The 13,692-nt window shown below is 43.6% G+C and overlaps 1 protein-coding gene across 6 annotated transcripts in view; it reads left to right on the top strand.

The window, feature by feature from the left end:
* The first annotated feature begins 8,847 nt into the window (after positions 1-8,847).
* Positions 8,848-13,692, top strand: part of IKZF1 (IKAROS family zinc finger 1) — a 76,397-nt gene continuing 71,552 nt past the window's right edge. For 5 of the 6 annotated variants that reach the window (XM_077917676.1, XM_077917675.1, XM_077917674.1 and 2 more), the window contains exon 1: positions 8,900-8,974. Coding sequence is in view for 1 of the 6 variants with exons in the window: in XM_077917671.1 (XP_077773797.1) it covers positions 8,848-8,974 (127 nt within the window). In the remaining 5 variants the exon portion in view is untranslated. Of the gene's footprint in view, positions 8,975-13,692 lie in introns of all 6 variants that reach the window. The other variant, XM_077917671.1, reaches the window with a different exon arrangement.

The following is a 13,692-nucleotide window of genomic DNA, read 5'->3' as shown; positions in this document are numbered from 1 at the left end:
ATGCCCATCATGGCACAGGTGTGCTGAGGCAGGCAGGCAGCAGCCACAGTGCTGGTGTGCCTGCATGGAGCGGAGGGGCTGCGTAGGAGGCAGCAGATTCAGATCCAAGGAGCATGTTCCTTGGAGGCCAGAGGTGCTCTGCCTGCGGATTCTGCCCCCTGAGACAGGTGACTCACCTGACCTCCTTGCTGGCTCAGCCCCCACTCCACTCCATCTGCTCCCCCTCTCCCTCCCCCTTCCTTTTTAGAACACAAACGGAAGATAAAAATAGTGGCATGTTTGGGTAAGAGTTTCCTTGAGAAAATTGTCAGATCCTGACAGAGATTATTAAAATGTCGGCTTCCTCTCTTTACACAGTTGCTCTAGGGCTGAGGTTAGTAGCGAGGGCTCCTGGGGGAAACCACAGAATACTTGGCATCCTTGATTCGAGGTGGTGGGGTGAACATGACTAGCAGCTAAGAAGCTGTAGCTTCCAACTAAATGAATAAGTTCTCTCCCTATCAGGCCCACACATCTGATCCGTCAAGCCTAATTCAGCCCACCAGCCTTGTATTTGTGGCTGGCCAGGGACTTGAGAAACCATAGGCCCCCATAATGGGAGAGTAGGGCAGAGGGGGGGGGGAGGAAGGAGATGTTCAAGGCAGGAGTATCCGAAAGAGCAAGAATTCCTGCCTTGCACCTCATGGCATGACCTGAAATTTCAAACTTATTTCAGCTCCCCCCCCCCCCGCTTTCCTTTTCACACTAGCTTACGCACAGGAAAATGAAGTCCGAGAAACAGGGAAAACAGTTACTATTCACCATTCTTGAGATGAATAATATTTTTCACTGAATTAGCTGTGGTCTGTCAAGAGCTATTTGTCAGCACAGCGTAGCATGAGAAGGTAACCTCACTGCTGTTGCTTTGGCAGGAGTTTAAGTCCAGCCGCGCACTTGTTCCATGTGGCGCATCCAGTCGTCCTCTAAAGAGTTTTTCTCTCATATAAATTACATAGAACTAAGCTTGAATTATATAAACCAATTATAGTGTAATGGGGCAGTTGTAGTAAACATTTCTTTTCCTGACATTTACTCACTGCAGTCTAATAGCCCCAGTGCCCCATTAATCATCCTTCCTGTGGTTAATTTCCCCTTTACAGCACCGTTTCCATCTTAAATGTATCCTACCTAAGGCAGAGCCTAGTGAGAGAGGAGGACCAGAGGTACTCAGTACAGGCATCATATGAGAACACTCCCAGCCTACCAAGAGCCAACACACACACACACACACACACACACACACACACACACACACACACTTATGTAACAAAAGGCCAGTTTGGAATAAAGTAAGTCACTAATTCACTGAATTAATTTGAAAATAACTGAACTACACCTGAAAGTAGTTCCTATAATTTCCAGGTGAACTGAATGCGAAGTGTTCCCTTCATGGTGAAATTAAATTGAATTTAAAATTGCCCAATTTTAATTCAACAATTTGCATACATAGAAGATTCATTGCACTTAACTCTGTGTTTGATTGTGGTCATTGCATTTATTGTTTTTTACCTATATGGAAAATGCTGCTGCTGTTTAAAGCTTAAGCATCACAATTGATGGGAACTTAGTTCATTTTTGGAGAAGGGAACTGGAACTGCAATTAACTCCTTTTTAAAATGAACTTTCCAAGCAGTGGAGATGTATATTGGCTCACGTCACTTGGGCTTTGATAAGAGGCAACAGCCACGTTTTTGCAATTGTCTATTTAGAATCCCTTTTGCGCTGCTTAAGGACGCGGGTGGTGCTGTGGTCTAAACCACAGAGCCTAGGGCTTACCGTTCGGAAGGCAGTTCGAATCCCTGCAATGGGGTGAGCTCCCGTTGTTTGAGCGCGCAACCCCAGAGTTGTCCATGACTGGACCTAACGGTCAGGGGTACCTTTACCTTTACCTTGCGCTGCTTAACAAAAGCTTCTACTCAGTAGAATTTTTTTTTAATAAAGATAGGTTCCCAGGAAGTGATATGAGATGACAGAAGCTGTTAACATAAAGTCCATTGGGAAACCTCGTGTGTGAACTTGCCATCCCCACATCCCTTTAAATATGCCTCCTTGACAGGGGTGGTGTGTGTGTTTTGCGAGCAGTAAACAGGTGCTGTCCTTGAATGTGCTTAAATACTTGTGTAAAACCCAGGAATGTAGATCCAAATGAGACTGAAGCAAAGCTTTCTTTCATTGTAAGAAAAGAGAGAAACAGAGATACAAAATTTGGGGTTGTGTTGTAGCATTAATTATTAATTGCCTAGCCCATTCATAACTCTATTAATTTAATTTTTTATTGGAATTTTATTTACAACATAACACAAACTCCCCACCCCAATACACAAATCCACCCTCATTAAATGTGAACATAACATACAGTGAGCATAACATATAACAATACAAAAAACCAAATAAAAGACTTCCTTTATCCTGTATCTGGCCTCCATTCATAACTCTAATGCTAAAAGGCCTCTATGAGATACCAGAAATTCCTCTTCCAGGTCCAAAGGTGCAAGTAGTGGAATATGGCTTTATTCTCTGAAGGAGCTTTGACCCAAAGTCAGGAATGGAATTTCCACACCTTCAGGATTGCACCAGAAGGCTACAGAAATTCCCTTCAGGGCTGTGGTCCAAATTAAAGTTTGCATCCCTGGGAGCACTGGGGCTTAGCAGGAGCTCAGATCGTCATATTTTCTGCCTAAGCTCGACTCTTAAATGCACTTAGTTCTCTCAAATTTATACGAAATGAGGATATTTGGGATATGAGGATGTAATTTCTGTCCCTTTGTGGAAATGTCTGGTTCTGCTACCTTAAATGGGATTTTCTGCCCAGCTAAAGGAAATTTGCCAGAGTGGTAAGATAATATGAATTCTATCCAATATGTAAAACAATAGAATGGGAAAAACCAGAGATCTGTTCAAGAAAATCAGAGAAATGAAAGGAATATTTCGTACAAAGATTACCATAATAAAAGACAAAAGTGGAAAGGACCTAACAGAAGCAGAAGACATCAAGAAGAGGTGGCAAGAATACACAGAGGAACTATACCAGAAAGAAATGGATGTCTCGTATACCCCAGGTAGTGTGGTTGCTGACCTTGAGCCAGACATCCTGGAAAGTGAAGTCAAATGGGCCTTAGAAAGCATTGCAAATAACAAGGCCAGTGGAAGTGATGATATTCCAGCTGAACTATTTAAAATTTTAAAAGATGATGCTATTAAGGTGCTACACTCAATATGCCAGCAAATTTGGAAAACTCAGCAGTGGCCAGAGGATTGGAGAAGATCAGTCTACATCCCAATCCCAAAGAAGGGCAGTGCCAAAGAATGCTCCAACTACCACACAACTGTGCTCATTTCACACGCTAGCAAGGTTATGCTTAAAATTATACAAGGCAGGCTCAAGCAGTATGTGGATTGAGAACTCCCAGAAGTGCAAGCTGGATTTCGAAGGGGCAGAGGAACCAGAGGCCAAATTGCAAACATGCGTTGGATTATGGAGAAAGCTAGAGAGTTCCAGAAAGACATCTACTTCTGCTTCATTGACTATGCAAAAGCCTTTGACCGTGTCGACCACAGCAAACTATGGCAAGTTCTTAAAGAAATGGGAGTGCCTGATCACCTCATCTGTCTCCTGAGAAATCTCTATGTGGGACAAGAAGCTACAGTTAGAACTGGATATGGAACAACTGATTGGTTCAAAATTGGGAAAGGAGTACGGCAAGGCTGTATATTGTCCCCCTGCTTATTTAACTTATATGCAGAATTCATCATGCGAAAGGCTGGGCTGGATGAATCCCTAGCCAGAATTAAGATCGCCAGAAGAAATATCAATAACCTCAGATATGCAGATGACACAACCTTGATGGCAGAAAGTGAGGAGGAATTAAAGAACCTTTTATTGAGGGTGAAAGAGGAGTGTGCAAAATATGGTCCGAAGCTCAATATCAAAAAAACGAAGATCATGGCCACTTGGCCCATCACCACCTGGCAAATAGAAGGGGAAGAAATGGAGGCAGTGAGAGATTTTACTTTCTTGGGCTCCATGATCACCATGATGGTGACAGCAGCCACGAATTTAAAAGACGCCTGCTTCTTGGGAGAAAAGCAATGACAAACCTAGACAGCATCTTAAAAAGTAGAGACATCACCTTGCCAACAAAGGTCCATATAGTAAAAGCTATGGTCTTCCCAGTAGTGATGTATGGAAGTGAGAGCTGGACCATAAAGAAGGCTGATCGCCAAAGAATTGATGCTTTTGAATTATGGTGCTGGAGGAGACTCTTGTGAGTCCCATGGACTGCAAGAAGAACAAACCTATCCATTCTGAAGGAAATCAGCCCTGAGTGCTCACTGGAAGGACAGATCTTGAAGCTGAGGCTCCAATACTTTGGCCACCTCATGAGAAGAGAAGACTTCCCTGGAAAAGACCCTGATGTTGGGGAAGATGGAGGGCACAAGGAGAAGGGGAAGATGGAGGGCACAAGGAGAAGGGGATGACAGAGGATGAGATGGTTGGATAGTGTTCTCGAAGCTACCAGCATGAGTTTGACCAAACTGCGGGAGGCAGTGGAAGACAGGAGTGCCTGGCGTTCTCTGGTCCATGGGGTTACAAAGAGTCGGACACGACTAAACAACAACAATGGCACATCTCTCAGGCGATCTTTTGAATATGAGAAACTAAGTCCAACTATTAAGAATCTGACTTCCCAGTTTAACTCTCCAGACATTGATCAAATTCTATCATTTACTAAATGAAGGAATTATGGGTGTCTTGCACCCACATGCCCTGGCACCCACAAACTCATAACAGTACTTTTGTTGTTGTTGTTTAGTCGTTTATTCGTGTCCGACTCTTCGTGACCCCATGGACCAAAGCATGCCAGGCACTTTAGGAGCTTCCAAATTTATGAATTTGAGGATTGTTGCAATAGATGCCTGCATTCATGTCACATTAATTGGGTGAGATTTTGGAGATAGCTCAGTTGGAAGAGCACGAGTCTCTTAAGTGGATGAACCAGATAAAAATGCTAATGATTTGGTTTTTAAGGAGAGGTTGGATGGCCATCTGCCATGGATTGTTGCACCTGGGGCAGATGAAGGTGTCTGGTTATGCTGCTGCAGATGCACCAGGGCATTTCTTCTCTTTGCACTCCTCCCAATGGTCACTGGATACATAGAATCATAGAATCATAGAGTTGGAATAGACCACAAGGGCCATCGAGTCCAACCCCCTGCCAAGCGGGAAACACCATCAGAGCACTCCTGACATATGGTTGTCAAGCCTCTGCTTAAAGACCTCCAAAGAAGGAGACTCCACCACACTCCTTGGCAGCAAATTCCACTGTCAAACAGCTCTTACTGTCAGGAAGTTCTTCCTAATGTTTAGGTGGAATCTTCTTTCTTGTAGTTTGGATCCATTGCTCCGTGTCCGCTTCTCTGGAGCAGCAGAAAACAACCTTTCTCCCTCCTCTATATGACATCCTTTTATATATTTGAACATGGCTATCATATCACCCCTTAACCTCCTCTTCTCCTCTTCTATCTCCAGGCACTGAAGTCATTTGCAAGGGATTCCCACACAGCGAGGTTCATGTGGCCAGCCTTCACGTCACATTTGCAGACATCTTTGGAGCATAGAGCTGGTCTGCCAACTGGCCTGGCGCCCAAATCCTGCAACCGTTAGAGCACATCCTCCCCATAGATCCTGCCATCTTCCATTCTGTGGACATGACCAAGCCAGCACAGACATCGCTGAGACAAGAGTGTGAGCATGCTGGGGATGTGGGTTTGGGAGAGCACATCTTTGTTGGAGACTCTGTGACACTAAGGGATAAAGTCCAAAAGAACTGCTTCTCACAGACAGTTGAAGTGATAGTTAAGGTAGAACTCCAGAGTGGATGGATTCAATCTTGGTTGTAGACAAGCCTAGCCAAGACCAGACAATAATTTGTTTAGCCCCAAGAGACAATTTTAAAAAGAACATGTTCAGTTGCCTACCATACAAGAAACTACCAGTAAGCTAGCAGAAGCAGAAGTTGATCATTGATGCCAGTAGTGGATTCTGGCATATTCCGCTTGATGATGGAAATTCCAGGCTAAGTACATTTAATATGTCTTTTGGCAGGTACCAGTTTACAAGGATGCCATTAGGTCTCCAGCTCCCAAGTTCTATGACCCCAAGGTCTGTGACCCCACAGACATTTGAGGGCATTGGTGGGGTTGACATGCTGCACAGATGATATCCCAATGTGGGTGGAAGACCAAGGAGGAATGTAAGGAGAGACTGAAGCAAGTTCTACGCAGGTGCCACAAGGCAAACCTACACCAAGTGAAGGGCAGATTTGCCGCGTTTGAAATAAAATATCTAGGACACATCTTAACTGCTTAGTAAAGTTTGTTCCTTCTAATCCAGTCTCTGTGGCTAATTCATAATCTTGTGAATACCGAATAATCAGCTTCCAAAATTTTTTTACTTGTTGCTTATAAAACATGCTGTTTTTTAAAATTTTCATTAACGTTTATTTATTTTCATTTTTTATACCAATTGATTGTAGAAAACCCCCTCAAAGTACTAAAAATGTGTTTTTAGATGTTTTCCAATAATAAGACATACACACACACACACCACATAAATAAAACGTATTTAATTTATTTTTAAATTAAAATATAAGTATGCTCTTTCAGTTATGCAAAACAGAGAAAGCATTGTCTTTAGGCATTGTGTATTTATCCAATACATCTTTTTTATATAGTATTGTATTTATTATTATTACTACTACTATTACATACCTAACCTTTTCCCCAGAACTGAATTTCAAAGCGGCTTACAAAAACCAATACGAACGTAGAAGCTAAAGTAATTAAACAATAATGGAATTAAAACAATGGAAAAATCATGTTAAAACCCCTTTCCTTAAAAGCAGTAAGTTTCCAAAAGCCTGCTAGAACACAACAGTCTTCACCTGGCAGCAGCAGGACAAGAAGAATGGAGCCAAGCTAAGGTAGGTTAAACTAACCCCTTTCCAGCCCAGGAGGAGCGTGGAGAGCCTTCGCACAACACACCGACACACTTAACGTTTCGCGACACACAGTTTGGAAAGCTCTGAGGTAGGGAGTCCCAAAGAAAAGTGTAAACCTACAGCACAGCAAACAGAGCCTCTCTGCCTTTACAGACGCGAGACAGACAACCATATCAGCAAGCCAGTGTTATTGCTTGTCTGCACCCAGTTAAACATGTAGACGTTACTTATACAAGAAGCAGCATACATCAGCTTGGCCAGAACCTCTCTTCAATCCACCTGACAGGTGAGGGAATAGGTGCCAACTATCCAAGGCTGACAGGGCACCCCAGGGCCCACAGGGTTATCTTGACTACCATGGTGGCACTTGCAAACCTTCCAGAGCAGTCTCACCTTTGGTTCAACACACCACATCAAGGAGAGCCATAGTGCCACTCTATTCTGCTTTGGTTAGAACCCATCTAGAGTCCAGAGACCGGTTATTGGGCACCACTGTTTAAGAAGGATATTAATACGCTGGAAGGTGTGCGGAAGAGGATGGCCAAGATGATCAAGGATCTGGAAGCCAAGATTGATGAGGAACAGTTGGGGGAGCTGGGAATGTTTAACTGGGAGAAACAGTATAATAGCCATCTTCCAACATCTTCAGCCAGTTTTCATACTTTTTTGGCAGCTGTGGATGCTTCCTCTTGGAACTGGCATCTTCCTTACAGCAGGCTGCCCATTCTGGGATTGGCACCAGTGTAGTCCGTCCCTGCTCACCTGCTTGGAGCATTTAATCTACTTCACTACGACGAACAGGAGCTACTCAAAGACGAGAGAAACTAGTCTGCTGGCCAGGTCATCCTGCCCGAATGACCTTACACTTGCTGCCATGTGGATGCAGTTGGGCACATCCACTTCCACAGCTTCCCAGAAGGTGCACCAGCCCGAACCCCCAGCAACCTACAAGGGGGCTTCATGCGCCTCCCTTTGCTCCCTAAGTGTCTGGGGGAAAGTGCTCCAGACGGAAACCCAAGTGCCGTTTTCCACGGCGCAGAACTCCTGTGCGGAAAGCAGCAGGTAGGTTTCGGTCTTGAGCGCATTTACTCAAATCCAACCCGGTTGCGCTCAATGAGATTTTACTTCTGAGTAACACAGTGTAAGTGTACTGAAGACCAGGGCGTCCTTTCCAAGTAAGGATCGCTGCGATAAGGGGTGCAAGATGAGGAGGGATGGCGAGAAACGCCGTCTTTTTCGTGTGGCGCCACTGACCCTTTGGAACTCCCTGCCTCTGGACAGCGAGAGGGCGCCTCCCGCCTCCTCTTTTCTGAGCTGCTCCCGACATTCTCCGGCAGGGAAGCCTCTCCGGTTGCTTGCAAGGTCTGCAGGTGTTTCCACTTTCTTTTCGTCTGCTCTGTCCGGGTTCTCAACTCTCCGCATGTTTTAAATCATGCTGTAAATGTTTTAGCTATGGTTCTTCTAAAAAACCCCAAAATAAAATGGAAGCCCCTGGGAGGTTTCCCCCTGCGAGCAAGCGGTATCTAAATGCGAGGTGGCCCCGCCGCCTGCACCCCACGGGCCGCCCCACTCTCTGCGCCTTTTCTTGGCGCGCCGAGAGCGCACGTCCAACTAGGCGGCGCACCTGGCAGCCAGTGGGCGCCTCCTCCTCCTCGCCGGCCAGGTTGCCTCTGCCAGGTGCGCCCCTCCCGGCCCGGCGGGGGCGGGGGGGGTCCTCGTCAGCTGAGGGGCTGGGCGAGCGCGGCGCGCTTTCTGCGCCGCCGGCGAGGGAGCAGGTTGGGCGCTGCCGGGCGCCGCCGCCGCCGCGATGCTGCCTTGGCGGGCGGAAGTGGGCTGGGGCGCCGACGGAGCCGAGCTGCTGCTGCCCTCGCCGCCGCTGCCACACCGAGAGCTCGGCCCCGCCAGCCGCCGACATCCCGCCGCGCCCGGAGCAGGTACCGTCTCGCCCCGCGGCGCGCCTCCCCGCCTTGCGCTCTTCCCTCTCCCTCTCTCTTTCCCCTCCTGGCCGTCGCGGCAGCAAACTTTTTCGGGAGAGAAAAGTTCTGGTGGGGAAAAGCAGCGCCAGCTCCGCCCGGGAGCGAGTGGCGGCCCTTCCCAGGGCTGCCCGGCGGAAAGAGCGCGCGCGGAGCGCCGGAGCCCGCGGGCAAAGGGCGCGCGATCCTGGCTGTCGAGTTCAAGGAAAGCAGCCGGCAACTTTGTGCGGAGCCTTCCGCGCCTCTCAACTTCAGGAGCTGCCTGCTGAGTTTGTTTTTCTGGTCTGAGAGGTGACTAGATCTGTCTGTCTAACGATCGATCCATTCATAGTCCATGGATTCGATTGTGATCTGCCCGAAGGAGACAAGGTTTTGCTCCCCTTCTCTCCCCCTCCCCGACCCCCAGTTTCTGAACGTGGTTCGGGGTGGAGGAATAAACGGCAAGCAAAGCTGCCAGGCAGCGCCAAGCTGCGCGTGGCCGGCTGGGGAGACAACTCGGGGGGCTTTGAATGTTAGTAGTGGAATGTTGTTTTATGAATAAATGTGGTGTTACAAGAATTTCATGATGATTATTATTGGCAACCCCCTCCTAAAAAAGTGGGGAGGAAGAACCCAATGTAATTTCTATTAATTTTCATAAAGATGTAAAAAAGAGAAAAAAGTGCCGTACATGTTCACTGAAAGATCCAAAGGGGACTCGTGATGATTGATATCCCCTCCAGGTTTGCAGATGGGACCCCCACTAGCCCCATGGAGCAGAGGGAACAGGCTTGTGACACTCCCAAGGCTGGCAAATTCACCATAGCATGAGCTTGCATCTACTTTATCAGATGTAACTGAGGCTGTGGAAGTTTATCCCACCAGTAAAAAAAGTTTCCTTATGTGGCCCACCACAACACCCAGAGAGTAAGACTATGTTAACTGGAATCTAAATGTATACACTTTAAAGGAATCTTTAAATTTATGTGTTGAAGTTAAAGTACAGTAGTTGTAAAAGTAATCCAAGACTTACAAGACACAGCAGACAAGTTTGGCAGTTGTCAGAAAACTAGGTTAGATATGTAAGTTTTATTCAGGAGATAGCAGACATTTTCTTATCATTCATGATTAACGTACCGGAGGGGGGATTACACTTTGGATCTTCTAGATTGCACTTTAAATTTTATTACAGTTCAAGGAATGAACTGTTTGCATGCCCCTGAATATCTTTGAAAGGTAAATATGTTCTCTAATATCATTGGGAAAACAAGCATTTTTAAAGAGGTTTCCAGAAAGTTTATACCTTATTGTTGCTATATTAACCACTTGCAAATAAATGCTCATTGCTATAGAGTCTGTGACACTTATATGGCCATGTGTGGGCTATGAAATTAGCATTCTTAAAATTGTTTTAAGTCCATGAACTGAACCAAAAATGGTTCAGAAGGTCATTTTCTAAAAGTAGTCCTACTGTAGAAATAGTTTCCATAGAAAGTTCTATGCAATAGATCTTTTCTGATAAGTTTACATGTAGAAATGAAGAGGAAGAATGAAGAAATTTACTGCACTTGCCATCAAGATGGCTGCTGATATGCTGTTGCCGTTACTTCCATGGACAAACATTAGAAAAGCAACAGGAGTGGAAAAAACTGTACATTTAGACCACACTTACTATGGAGTAAACCTCATTAAAATGCTAAAACTTAACAAGTAAATCAGCATAGGATTGCACCAAAAAAATTAGCACAAGATCAAGCCTTGCCAAACAAGCATTTTACTAGGCAAGATTTTAGGAAGTTCATATCCTAGATTTCTCCAATTATCCCAATTTCTTAATGTTTATAAGGCTAAGTTTTTCTCCCAGTCCATGAACAGGAAACATTTGATCTATACAATTTAATTCATTGATATACTGTGTGGTGTTGTTGTTTTTTAAAAAAAGAATCATATGCACACCTACTTTGGAGCATGTTTAACTGAACTCAGTAAGCGCATCAAGGGGGGTGCATCAGATTGAGCTGAATATCTGAGGTACTGAAAACAGCTGCATTCATTTTAAATCAATGGATTGTAGACATTAATTAGGGTGCTTAAGAGCACTGGATTGTATGCACCACTGGAATATTTTTTAAAGCACGTTTCTTCAGTTGGATGTGCTGAACTATCTCCTTGAAATGAACTGGAAGTAAGGCTGCAGTAGTTGGGTGTGAATGGGATTTACATCGGATGAAGTGAGATCAGCCTGTGAGATACCTTTAAAATACACAAAAAGTGTTGATCAGAAGGTTTAGGAATAAGGTTTTGCAATGCTTTCAGTTTTGGTCTTTGAGCTACACTAATAAACTTAAGTTTCTTCTTTTTGAACAAATATGATACCTTATGCAAAGGACTGAACCCAGGTTGAAGTGAGGGACTGATTTGATTTTCTCAGTTGTTCCTACAAGGCAAGTAAATTTGTTTCAATTCATTCCTCAATTATGAGAATAATTTGACAATAACTAAACAAACAAACAAACAAACAAACAAACAAACAAATGGAAAAGCTAACCAATCATCAACAGGAAATAAGAGGTCTCAGGACACTTTGTTTCGTATTGAGTTAAGCTTCTTCTTGCAGCTCATAAACACTTTGCAGCTCCTTCAGACTTTTCAGACCAGGCGTCCGTGTCCAAAAGGGAAATATGCTTGTTTCGGATCAAGGTAGGCAAAAAAGTTTATTTTAAGCTGATATAGGCTGTAAATATACAATCCATTTTTGAGGACCAGGTACTGGATCCTTCCCTTTCAAAATAGTGTGCATTAATATTATACACATGTAAAAATAGAGTTCCGGAAATTTATTTAAGAGGTTGCAATCTGAAATAAGTGGTGAAGGGCATGCTGGCAGATATTTCTGTCTTCTTTGTAGACAGTGAACTCATATTTATATCTATTTCTAGTTATATAATTGAAAATATACCAAATAGATTACCAGCTCAAAATAGTTTACATTTAATATGAGCTAGATAATAACTTGCAGTGATGATGTAAAGTTGGTTATTTTAATACAAAACTAAGTTCTCCAGATATTTCAAACTGAACCTTGACATTTCAAGATTCAATATATATTGCTAAGGTTTTGAATTAGTTGCAAACTCTGAAAATTAGAAGCATCATGCTACAGTTCTTCTTGGGAATGTACAATGCCATATGCCATACAGGGCATTTTCCCCTATTTGTAGGTTCAGAGATTGCTGCATCAAAATTATCTGTTGCTGTTGTACCAGTATAAATGAACTTCTAATTGGTACAATTAAACATTTTTAGATCTGTCAATTGATTAAATAATGTTCAGTTGATTGATTAGCCTTTAACGTATTACTTTTAAGCAGCAGTTACATATTACTGAAACCTCAAAATAGGTACTTTTTTTTAAAAGAAGAAAATATGAGAATTTAGAATTTAGTAAAAGCTACTATTCATTTTTGGTGGAAAATATCTTTAATATTTTCATTTTCATTCAACAAGAAAAAAAAGAAAGTGTGCCCTTAAATCTGCTTGATAAATCTGCCAATTTAAATGTGCTAAGGTGTGCAACCCTAAAGAATTATTAGAAGTGCAAATTCACACCAGGATGACCAGTTGAAACACATCAGCTCCACTCTGTTAAGTGCAGCTCTATTTGTTGGAGGCTCTCACAAAAAGGTTGCCCGAGATTTATTGGGGTGTTTGCCAGAGAGCACTATTTTTAAGAAGAAAAAGAAAGAAGAAGAAACCCCCACAGCAAATAAAGTTTTGAATCAGAGGCAACTTTCCACCCACACCCAGCAAATGTGTTTAGAAATGGGGAGTTAATTTATTATTGTATGCTCTGAAGTTGTAGTGGGGATAAAGAGATAATTGAGCACTTGCCACATATTATTGGACTACCCTTGAATGTTTCAGCATGTGCTTGATGCACCCAATGCTGTGCATCAACATGGGCAGGGCCAAATAAAGTAAATCTACAAAAATACTTCACAAATTGAGGTTCTGCCTCCCCCCCCCCCATAAATCCTGGCTTCGGCCATGCACATCAACCCCTCCCCCTTTCATTAAAATTTGGTGTGGGGGATTGTTGTTGCTTTTTAAAAAGTTGAAATAGTTTGTAGGCCAGCAGAAACGGTTTTGAAATTTGTGGCGATAGGAGAATTAGATTTGTAATGTTTGAAAGCAGGCTATTTTAAGGAAATAAACAGAAGCTTCAGACAGATATATTTTGGTGGACATAAGCTATTTACAGTTGTAGTCTAGAGCAGAAATGGCCAACTTTAGTTGCAATCCTATATACACTTCCTGGGAGTAGGTTCAATTGAATTAAGTGTGTTTTACTTATGAGTAGGCATGCATAGGCTTGCACGCTTCATCAGCAGGGGTGGACCTTTACAGTTCTGTTTATGTTAGTAAGTGGAATAAAAGCTATTTATTTTCCTCTGCTGATATTTAATTTATTTTTTATATTGGTATCCAGCCCTTAATACAAAGAGCTTAGAATAGCATTTTAGCCTTGCAGCAACCTGGGTGTGTGTGGCCCAAGGTTGCGGAGCCAAGCTAGGTCATGTCAAAGGTCCATCATTTTGTTTCCAATGGTTTGGCAAATGTATCTGAGATGTAGGAAGGCAGACACATCCTTCCCACACATATGGCGCCTGGGGGTAGGTCTACTGCTTCTGAACCTGGAA

This window comes from Podarcis muralis, chromosome 13 (genome assembly GCF_964188315.1).
Source record: "Podarcis muralis chromosome 13, rPodMur119.hap1.1, whole genome shotgun sequence".
NCBI lineage: Eukaryota > Metazoa > Chordata > Lepidosauria > Squamata > Lacertidae > Podarcis > Podarcis muralis.
Note: the sequence above shows the minus strand (reverse complement) of the source record. Positions and strands in the feature narration are given on the sequence as shown.